Source organism: Pocillopora verrucosa, chromosome 9 (assembly GCF_036669915.1).
Source record: "Pocillopora verrucosa isolate sample1 chromosome 9, ASM3666991v2, whole genome shotgun sequence".
Classification (NCBI taxonomy): Eukaryota; Metazoa; Cnidaria; class Anthozoa; order Scleractinia; family Pocilloporidae; genus Pocillopora; species Pocillopora verrucosa.
Window position 1 is genome coordinate 16,393,435 of NC_089320.1, and position 11,065 is coordinate 16,404,499.

The 11,065-nt window shown below is 37.8% G+C and overlaps 3 protein-coding genes across 3 annotated transcripts; 2 read left to right on the forward strand and 1 right to left on the reverse strand.

Annotated features, from left to right (window-relative positions):
* The first annotated feature begins 186 nt into the window (after positions 1 to 186).
* On the forward strand, positions 187 to 2,857 carry LOC131779858 (uncharacterized). Its single transcript, XM_059096446.2, has 2 exons — positions 187 to 1,913; positions 2,769 to 2,857. Exon 1 carries the CDS (start codon positions 253 to 255, stop codon positions 1,183 to 1,185), a length of 933 nt encoding a protein of 310 aa, XP_058952429.2. The 5' UTR covers positions 187 to 252; the 3' UTR covers positions 1,186 to 1,913; positions 2,769 to 2,857.
* Positions 2,858 to 2,887: 30 nt separating this feature from the next.
* Positions 2,888 to 7,357, forward strand: LOC131780034 (eukaryotic translation initiation factor 1A, Y-chromosomal-like). Its single transcript, XM_059096649.2, has 7 exons — positions 2,888 to 3,026; positions 3,099 to 3,182; positions 3,265 to 3,368; positions 3,601 to 3,651; positions 4,309 to 4,390; positions 5,065 to 5,168; positions 6,403 to 7,357. The coding sequence occupies exons 1-7, from the start codon at positions 3,011 to 3,013 to the stop codon at positions 6,406 to 6,408; spliced, it is 447 nt and encodes a 148-aa protein (XP_058952632.1). The 5' UTR covers positions 2,888 to 3,010; the 3' UTR covers positions 6,409 to 7,357.
* Positions 7,358 to 9,404: 2,047 nt separating this feature from the next.
* LOC131780196 (glycoprotein endo-alpha-1,2-mannosidase) lies at positions 9,405 to 10,934 on the reverse strand. The gene is given in 14 exon segments (XM_059096809.2): positions 9,405 to 9,666; positions 9,669 to 9,713; positions 9,716 to 9,757; positions 9,760 to 9,809; positions 9,811 to 9,898; positions 9,901 to 9,930; positions 9,933 to 9,962; positions 9,965 to 10,053; positions 10,055 to 10,228; positions 10,230 to 10,314; positions 10,317 to 10,415; positions 10,418 to 10,707; positions 10,709 to 10,770; positions 10,772 to 10,934. Coding segments are annotated over 14 exon segments (1,365 nt in total). The 5' UTR covers positions 10,892 to 10,934; the 3' UTR covers positions 9,405 to 9,505.
* Positions 10,935 to 11,065: the final 131 nt, after the last annotated feature.

Consider the following 11,065-nt stretch of genomic DNA (forward strand, 5'->3'; position numbering starts at 1 on the left):
TCTCCAAAGAAACCTCAAATTTCACCACGTTTTGACTCGTCATTCATCAGCCTATTTATCATGATTTTTTCTTTTCTTTCAGAAAAATAAATTTAAATATTGCATCACTTGCTTGCGAAATGTCACGCAACTCCTTCGACAAGTGATTGTTTGCGAAATGTCACGCAACTCCTTCCACTAGTGAAAGGAGAGCACAGAAAGAGCTCAAAAGGGGGCATTGGGGTCATTCTTTGCTGGTGTGATTAGACAAAGATGGGCAAAGTTGCAAAATTTTTGCTTTTTACTCTGTTAATTACCGGGATAATATGTCTTTTGAGCACTGTTATACAATTAGACAATTCAGGATCACTCTTGCGTGGTTCTCTCGACTCGTGGTATACAAATAATCTTACTCTCGCCAGAACAAGTCGGAGACGTGCCGATTATTTGAATCCAAACCTCACATATGAACACTGCAAAATCAAGTTTAAATGGGGTGAAATGTGCCCAAAGTTGTACACTGAACTTGGAGGAAAATGTGATTTGGTTGACGACACTTTTCAATGCCCAGATATTCGTAACTATTCAAAATTTCGCCCGCGTCAAGCTCAACTCGTTATGATACGAATGCTCCGCATCTTCGATATCCTCGCACAAAAACATGGAATCAAGTACTGGATCAGCCGCGGGACTCTACTCGGAGCTGCTAGACATCATGGATTCATCCCCTGGGATGGAGATAGCGATATTGAAATGCCCTTGGATGATTACGTCAAATTTTTTCAAGTTGCGGCTAAGGAGTTACCGGCCGATATGTTTTTTCAGAACTCGGTCAGCGACCGTGCGCTGAGACCGTCCGATGTAAGCGGTTATCATAGGCATGAAGTAGTTTTTATCTATCAAGCGACATTTAATCCACGACTCAGAGACAGAAACAGTTGTTATAAATACTGTATGACCTACAATTGTAAGTGGCACGATGGACTTATGGTCGATATTTTTGTAACACCAAATGTGGACAACGCGATATATCCTTTGAGGCGGATGACGTTCGAAGGATTCCCACTCAACGTACAGAATAACTGGAGAAAGTATTTAGTATCTGTCTACGGAGAAAAGTGGTTTGAATATCCAACGAACAGACCACCAGAGGAAAATCCTGATGTCTTTAATAGCTGTGAAAAACTTATGAAACGAAAACAATAACTGCTGAACCGAAATAGATTGCCATAGGCCAGTACTAGTACTGGAACACAAATGGGAGCGCGTTGCTTATACTCACTGATTAGTTTCAGTTTTCAAAGTGTTGTTTCATCATACAGCAAAGGAATAAAATTATTCTCGATAGTTTTATTCTTTTAGGATTAGATTGTTGGTTTTCAATCGAAGAGTCTGTAGCGATTACTTAACGAAGCATATGCGTGTACCGAAATTATTAAGTTATTGAATCATTCCCAATATGTATCTACTTTGGTCTCTTCCCAAATTGACAAAATTTGCATGTTGTGGAGCATGTGAATAAATAAGTAACATAAGCCTCTGTGCGTGCCTGATGGCCTGAGGAAACGGTGAGCGTAAAATGTACGAATTTTTGTAAAAGAACAATCGAAATCGATCGCACCAATGGTGGTCTATCTTTGTTCTTTTCAAAATGATTTTCCTCCATCGCTCTTTAATTCAAGCTTTGTAAACGATTCCAACGGGTGACAGTAGACGGGTAGTGTCGTAATAAAGATGATGTGTCATTAGCCAACCACTTTTGTCTACGCAGCCGTTCTTTGGGGTCGATGTCACGTAACACGGCAACCGCAAAGGATATCACCTTCAAAGTCAAGCGCGTACACGTTGTCAAAGTGATTTTTTCGTAGTTCTTTGGCATTAGAAAACGGCTATGCAATCGTGAGTCCGCAAGAAATTGGTGACAATGTTTACAAGTAAGCAGTTTTCAAAACAAAAATACATAAAAGAAAATAAGAATAGTCCACCGCATGTTATTTCGCCAAAGCGCCAAGCACGATTCTTATTATATAAGTTGTGAAAAAAATCTCGAGAATGGATACTACGCCACGCTATCTACGTCTGTGTTGGGGGGGGGGTCTCTCCACCCCCTTTAAATGTTTGTTTGAGGTGAAAACAAGGAACGGAGTCAGATGCTGTGGGCTGCTGCTCCCTTTGATCAAGTGGCAACATCTGACAATGCGAAATCGCGAACCGATTGCCAGGAACGAACAACGTTTGCCTCTCTCGTTTTATCATGATGATTATAAATAGGAACAAACGATCAAACAATCATGTGTCTATTTAGAATGGGCAGAACCGCGGCTTCCCATTTCCGGGATTGTTATTTACAATGCATTGCTTTTATAGGTTTCGATAGACCTGTCCCGATTGTGTTTGTAAAATGCTAGAAAGTTGTTCATTGGACTGATAAAAAATTGGCAAAAATCCAAAAAGTTGTCACCTGAATCTCAAACTGCGTTGTTACCTGAATTTCTTTGTATTTTTAGACTAAAGTTTATTAAAAACTTTCATTTTTCGTTCTTCACAACAAATGCTAACATCGGTGGAGTCAAAAGTTGCCGAGCACAATCGGGAATAGGCCGAGGTTTCGATCTAACCGCATCTTCCTTCCTAACTTTTCAAGGATGATTCTTGCATGTACATCCTTTTATTTCAATTTTGGTCCTTGTGACTGTCCTTGATATTCTCCCACTTGCTGCGCAGCTTTCTTTTTCTGTAGGAGGCTTGCTTCATATCGATGCTCGTCCCTTTAATCATGTATCCAACAGGGCTGAAAGAGGACCCCAAGAAAGACAAGTGCAAGGAGGTACAGTCCCGATTATGAGACGAAAGTTGTCGATTGCTTGATCGACTTGACGGGAGCGGAAACGATTGCACAACGAAGAACTATCTTTTCGTCATTGGTTACCGCTGTGTCGAGCTACAGCATGCTCAATTGACGCCATTTTTTTCTCTGTCGAGAACGTGGGTGAAGGATATTTCAAGAAAAAGACTTTAAATTAAGTTTAGAATGCCGAAGAACAAAGGTGAGAAAAAGGATGTGTCATATATTCCACGATCTTCGTATTTTAAACTCTGTTTGTCTCATTTTTACACAGGAAAGGGTGGTAAAAATCGACGAAGGGGAAAGAACGAGAACGAGTCAGAGAAACGTGAACTTGTCTTTAAAGAAGATGGTCAAGGTTTCTAGGCTTTTATTTTCCTATTTTCTTGACTTTTGATTCGTTTCTATTCTGATTTATCTTTCTTTTGACTTTTGAAAAGAGTATGCTCAAGTCTTGAAGATGTTAGGAAATGGAAGGTTGGAGGCACTTTGTTTCGATGGGGCTAAGCGACTTTGTCATATTCGCGGAAAACTTCGCAAAAAGGTCGAGAATCTTTTTATTTGAATGGATTATTTGATTTTTTGACATTTTTTTCGGTATTTAAACTCCATAAAATCTATTGCAATATCTGTAATTTATGGCCCTGTAAGCACTCCTACCTATGTGCTTCAACTATGGGTAGCTCAGTAATTATCAATTATAGGAAAGAGAAAAAGGCAAAAGATGTAGTTAAATTAAGTAACTTTACAAGCATCAGAGCCTCTGTATTTTGCAGGTCTGGATCAATACTGGTGATATTATACTCCTTGGACTGCGTGATTACCAGGTATAGTTGACTGTTTTTAGAGAGATTTATTGAGCATTATAATATTTTAAAGAGATCTTTAGATTTCAAGGTTTGCCCAGGTCATAAAAAATGTGAAAAGCAATGGAACTGAACAATTGTATCAATTTCCAGGTCAGCAATCCATGAAAAAGAATTTTTGGGTTTAGAAAGATTTGAAAATATCAAGAGTATTTCTCTTCTCAAACAGATAGTACAAAATAGTAAAGAGAAAAAAAAAGGTGTTAGTTCACAGATACAGAAAAGAGTCTTAGAAAGAATCATGGATCATATCAAAATTTTTATATTCTTGAATCAATGTAACAAATGTTGTTTATACCTCTCTGAATATGTGTGTGGCAAGTTTCCAACTGAAACCCTGTTGGTATGAGAATTGGACAAGAATGATGATGACTGGTCGAGGCATTGTTAAAACCTGACTTTTTTTCGGGGGCACTAAAAAATATTTAGTAACAGAGTAGTCTTGAAATTTGGTGTTGCTTCAAAATTAGCACCCTTTGGCTAATGTTTTTGTGTCCTGACACATAGATGCTGTATTATTTTTTAATATCCTTACTAAATCTCTGTAGCTGCTGTACATTTTGAGTTTTATAGGTTTTAAGAAACATTGCAGCATATTCTCTTTGTTTCAATTTAAAGGATAACAAAGCAGATGTCATTTTGCGTTACAATCCTGATGAAGCACGGAACTTGAAGGCCTATGGAGAGCTCCCAGACAATAGTAAGTCATTTCTTAGAAATAGTGGAATAAAAATATAAAAACTCTAAGATTCTTGCTGGGCAATTTGTTTTCCAGAAATGGAGAAATTAAAAATCTTGGGAAACTGTGTTCCACTCAAACATCAGTGATGAAATTCAGGTCTTCAGCAATTTCAATGTTTCTATGTGAAAGAAAATGCAGGCATTTGATTTTTGTTTTTCAAGTATCTAGACCCTCTGAGAGGATGTGAACAGTAACAAACCATTTTGGAACAAAATACTTCAATTTTGTCTTGTTATTGTGATTGAAAAGATACAGATGAATTGGGTACTTTGTGTGATATTATGTGACCATTGAGCTGACTATGGCATAGGAACTTCATCTTGATGTTATTGTTTAATCTGGAGTGGGTGATGCATTGGTGTATCAAGTCATAGAATCTTTTCCTATGCTACTAGTATCAAATGAGTATAAAGGAATGTTCAGAGTCCATCTCTTGTGCCATACTTTTAAGTTTCTTTTAAAACTGTCTTAATGAGAGAGTTTATCTTATTGACTGACTGAATTGGCCCAAACAGTCAGTGTCAATGAACCTGTTCTAGTGTGATGAAAAGAAATTATTTTTCCGGTTGTCTTTTCATTGTTCTCTTGTTTCTTCAAGTTGCAACCTCTGTTTTGTTTTCAACACTTTGCAGTTAAGATCAATGAAAATATTGGACAAGGAGGAGAAGGAGAAGAAGATGAAATCCAATTTGATGATTTTGAGGATGATGGAGAAGATGATGCTGATATTGATGCAGTAAGTTTTTGTTGAGATGATTATATTTGCAAATTATAATACAACAGTATTCTCTTGAAGCAGCAGTTTTGTGTGCCTATTTTGGCTACTTGTTTCTGAAGGTTCAGCTACCTTTATTAGCAAAGCAGTGAAATTTCTGTCTCTAATTAAAATAAATTCTATTTTTTGCTGGCTAGTGTTTTCTTTAACGCTGACCACCAAAACATCTCTTGAGAATACTGTGTGTAGGGGACTCCAGATAACCAAAAGTCTTAGTGATTCAAACTTTGTGCAACCTCAGTGAGAATCAGTCTCGTCTTAAAATAGACTCCAATTTTTGCTGGCTAGTGTTTTCTTTAAAGCTGGTCACTAAAACATCTCTTGAGAATTCTATATATTGGGGATTCCAGACAACATAAGTCTTGGAGATTCAAACTTTGTGCTAGCTTAGTGAGAATCAGTTTAACCTGGATAAGTGCCTAAAGTTGAGCTTAAGAGGACTCTTGATAGTTCAAACTTATGATGTAAATCAAACTTGAAGATGAATCAAGGCTGCTCTCTTTCCTTCAGAACATTTGCTATGTGTTTGTAATGTTACCCATAATAACTCTTAACATGTTTGTCTCAGAAATGGTGGGAATGTATACTTTATGAATAGAAACATAACAGAGATTTGTTTCCTATATTTTCTGGTCCTTTCCTCTCAACACTGATACTCAAACACTTTAATTCAAACCTCCCACTAACTCAGACCAGCTGTGGTTTTCCTTCAGAACCTTTTCAAGGCATTTTATATGTGATAACTCTAACCTTGTTTGTCAATACATGCAATTCATGACAAGTCTGAACTGTCAGTACTCTAGTTGTGAGGTAAATAAGAGCTCTGTGCTGGAACTCTTACAAACTACGGTATTATTACTTGGCAAGGTAGTCCCTAGGTATATGTGAACATCCTGATTAGTTCTTACTATATGTAGGTCAGGATTTTGCCCTAGGACTGTTTTCACGTAAATGGTCATAAGCTGTGAATTTTTGTTTGCGCAAGCCAGTGAATTCAAAATCAAAATATGTTTGGTCTAAGTATTATTTAATAAGCCACTTATTAATCTCACTTGTTTGAGCTGTCCTTGGGAATACTGGCCCTTGGTTGTTTTTGTGCAGACCTCGCTGTGCTACCTTGTCCTCAGGCCAATATTCCCAAGTATGGCCCTTGTTCTCAGTGAATAAGAAGTTATCATTTTTTTCTACTCCACAGATTTAATGGTAACTCAACAAACACCAACCCAGAGAAAAGAATACCATATTACTTTGCTTTCATAGCATTACCTCAAGCAGAAAATACTAAATACATATTATCATATTTTATAAATGTGCTATCTTTTGCAAGTGGCTTCACTAATTTTAGCATGTTTTTAAGAAAATGATACATCAAATGGTCCTGAACCATTATTGGAACATTATGTCTTGCTTCCAGTAGAAGAACAGTGTTCCTTTAAATGATTAGGATTGTGAGAGATAAGCACTTGTTATTCTTAATAGAAATCACCTATACAACTGTTTGAATATTTTTTTGTAGAGAAATGTTAAGCTTAATATTATAGGCACTCAATTACTGGTCCTCTATAAGTTAAGATGCAAGGCTGGTATTCCTACATGTTGTCAATAGGACTTGAAATCTTTTTGTTTGCCTATATATTGTTTCATGCACAAACTTTAGCTTCAAAGTTGTTTCAGATATACTTCATTGTTTGTACTGCATATCACCTTGAACCTTCAAGATAACAATTTTCCCTATTTAAAATTATTCACTCTGTTTTTCTTGTTAATCATATAGATAAAATTGACTTAGATAAATGTAAGGAAGAACTACACTTCTGAGTGAAAGGGTTGATTTTGCTTGTGTATGACAATGAAAGTAATGTGTGTATGTAAAAGATGTTAAATTGGTATTGTTGCACTAGAAAATCTACTTCTTGCAAATTATCCTCTAAAATTTGACAGCAAGCAAAATACAACAGTTAAAAACAGCAGGCAGAAGTTGTAAGCCTGTTGTCAAACATAGTTTTGATTAAAATTGCCACTCCTTCTGGATATGTTTAATTAAAATCTGGGAATGAAAAGACATGGAGAAAAGGGGGTTGGAGTCTAACATAAACTGGAAAAATGTTCATGATTTTTTATTGTATAGATAATAAACTGCTCAAAACCAAGGTTAGAATGATTCAAATAAGAGGACTTGTTGAGCATGTTAAGATACAGGAAGCAGACAAAGCAAAAGGTCAAGCCCATAGCCATATGTCCTTAAAAGTTGACAAATGAAACCCAACCCATAAGATATTCACCACTTATATTGACTGACCTTCCTTATAGGAGCTTAAAATTTTACATGGATTTAAATTTGTCCTAATTATTGTGGGAAACTTCACACAAATTTAGTATAACCCAAACTATATCTGTGATTTTGAAGTGAAAATAGAAAAATTGTGCAATTTATGAGTATGGTTTGCCCAGGTTTTACATTCAGTTCAGTATGAAATAGTTCACCCACGTAACAAGTAAATGCTAAGTACACTAAATGTAGTTTTCTCTCTTTCAAGAGCATTTCATAGTGGTTATCAGTTCATTGATCCCATTTCACCAAGTAGATGGTACAAAATGGTCTGATAGCTGGTGGGTTTTTACTTCCCACCAGCTTCTAAAGACAACACAAGCTGAAGCTTTGCCTGTTGTGTCTGACTTTTCCTTGGTAGGGGTTGGTCTGGGGTGTAGTGTCCGTTCGTTTGATCTTCTATCGTCTAGTGCCTTCATCAGGGGTGATCTAAACGCTGCAACAAGAGGTCCTTTTATATGATCACTAATTAGCGGCCTTTTTTTCTGACGAGGTGTAAATAGGCGTCAGGAAGCAGACCGCCATCGTCACGATTTAAAGGAGCGTGGGCGGAGTTAATGTGCCAAGCCTCCAAAAAAGGCGCTGGTGGTAACGCCGATTAGTGGTGATAATTTTAGAATTATCCCACCCAATTGTATGGTTGGTTAGGCAGTATGCTCCGATAAAGCTGAATTTTCCTTTTTGCAAAAGAAAAACCGCTTTTTGGTGCTCTTTTAACCGTGTACCAAACTGGCGTTTGGTCTGTCCGATGTATTCGTTGTCACAGTCATTGCAAGGAATAGAATAAATGGCGTCGGTTCGTTGTTCTTTCGTGACAGGATCCTTAGGTTTGGCGAAAATATGCCCCAAAGTCTGAAAAGGTTTTTGAGCAACTTTAACGTTGTGGCTATTCAAAATTCTCTTGATGGGTTCCGTAACACCCTGTATGTAAGGAATAACAGCAAAACCAGTCGCTGGTTCCCTTTCATCAAGAGCGTTACTATTTGTAACTGGTTTTTGGCAGTTACGGAGAAAAGTTTTTGTATAGCCATTTGCCTTTAGGACATTGGAAACATATTTCCTCTCCTCAGCCTTCGAATCGAGTGATGATGGTAGACAATCAGCCCTCCTAAGTAAAGTTTTGGCTACAGACTTTTTATGGCAAATAGGATGGTGAGAATCGAAGCGAGGTATTTGTCGGTGTGGGTAGGTTTACGGTAGACACTATATATTTTGATCTTCGATGTTTTAAAATCTGGATTGCTCATCACACACCTCATCAAAGATTTTATGATATTTGGACGTGCCTGTCACACTGTTACGGTTGTCACAGATTACTCATTTCCTCTTGTTCAAGGCCAGTAAAAAAAATGGAGACCACTGCTCTAAAAGTAAAAGTTCCATCAGAACGTTACGTATTCCCTAAGTTAATTTTAGACCAGTTTTGTTTTACTGGGGAAATTCTCCAAAGCTCTCACTTTGTGCAATAGACTTGGTTTTCTAAGAATTTGTCCAAATTAAATGGATGGGGCCATTGTGAATTTTAATACCCAATTTGGTTGACTGTTCACTTTCAATTTACCTCAGCAAGGATCACACAGGCTATTTAGTCCTTCAGGCCTCTGGAGCAGAGACCCTGTTTACAACAGAATGAACCTTTGGTGTGAAGTCCACATGCTAACCACTAGGCCACACCATCTCTGTACAGTTGGTAAACTAAACATAGCCTATGTCAAGCTTCCAGTCCGTGAAGGGAAGCATACAAGGGCAAAGCAAGATGGGCTGATGTCAAAAAAGGAAATACTGGAGAGGACATGGAAATGTTTTTTATTCATTTCCTCTGTTCCCTTTTCATTGGTCTCCTATCTCTTGTCTCCCCACTATTTCCTTCAGCTTTTCCACTCACCCCCACAAAAACTGACTGCTCAGATAAAGCTGAACTGAAACATGATTACTATGAGAGTTAAAACACAGGGTTACAACAAATGGTTTAATTTTGCATTGCAGCAAACTTTTTTACATACTCTTTGGTCAATTCAAGGTAACTGTCAGGTGGATTGGGTTTATAATCTTTGTCTACCAGTCCATCTTGGGATCTTGGAATAGCTTCCTCAATTTGTGTTCCTTCGTGCCATTCATTAAATGAGGTGTTGAGACAATTTGAGGTTTAGTCTGCAAGGCTGCTTTCCAGCTGTTTTGTAGTAATTTCCATTGTTCCTTGGTCGAGTGTTTTCACTATTCCCTGCCGCACTCCAGTATCTATGTACCCTGGTCCTACACTTGGAATAAATAAGCTTTAGTTTGCTCAGAAACAATTTGAGTTGAGGCCAGGATCTCCAAGTTGATCCATATGTAACTTTGTCCTTTGCAAAGTATGTATAATACCATCAAACCCACCAATGTCTACGTACTTCTGTGGTTCATTTCAACCATCAGAGCAATAATATACAGTCATATTTTGTGTTACGTACTGAGTGCAATCCTTCAGGCGTCAGCAACTGTGCCCATGATTCTGCTGGGGTATGATAAGAGTCATAGATACAACATGGGTAAATCTCTCCCATCTTGTACTGTGTATTTATAGAAAGCTTTATGTTTACCATAAGTGTCAATGATGTATTTGACATCATCGTGAAGTGTTTTATCATTCCTATCTTTGTACGGCTCTATGGGTAAAGTCACTTTAAGCTTGTACTTATCTGCTGCATCTAAGAGTGGGTACTAGACTATCACTAGGGATCCCTTCATTGTCCTGCTTTACCAGTGGGTTACCATGAGGGAACACCACCCCTACCCCGCAGTTCTCATTTGTCTCATGTGGTCTGCGATTACAGCTGGGTCTTTTGAACTGTAAGGGCCTAATGCAGGATAGAAATTGGAACCAAGGTCATCAGGAGGGTATGAGAACCTTTTCTATAACGCTTAGCTATATCAGGATTCCAATGAGAAAGGAATCTGTGATTCCAATGAACGTATTTTCCGTCATGCTCTGGTTTTCCATACCACGCATAATAAAATATGTGTATATTGTAGTTAGGTTCAGGAAGCAAATCTTCCTGGTGTAAATGTTCTTTGTTTGGAGTGTTAAGTTTTTCTTCTGTCGCATGATTTATATGAGTCATTTCCATTGTTTCCTTATCGTCCTCATCATGGTTAACTTCTTGATTCATTTGATTGGTCTCCGAAGCAATGCATCGTCAGATTTTTCAGCTTCAGATCTTCTTCACGTTCTCGTGGATTCAATACTTTTGGCGAGACTCCTACTTTTCTCAGAAGATGAAATCACTTTGAAGGTTGCTAAACATCCAAGAAGAAAGAGTACCAGGACGGCAACATATAGAACTCGGCGCCTTCTCAGGATGCGAAGTGGAAACATTTTTTACCAGTGTTATGTCTTTGTGTAGTTTTGAGAGATAATATAGATCGAATGCATTGCTTCTTACAACGGAAACCCTGGCCAAACGTGTGATGTGTACCTCACAGAATTGTTTTGAAAACTGCAGGCTCGTTTTTGTCAGCAGATACCTTTTTCAACACAAGAACAGAACTG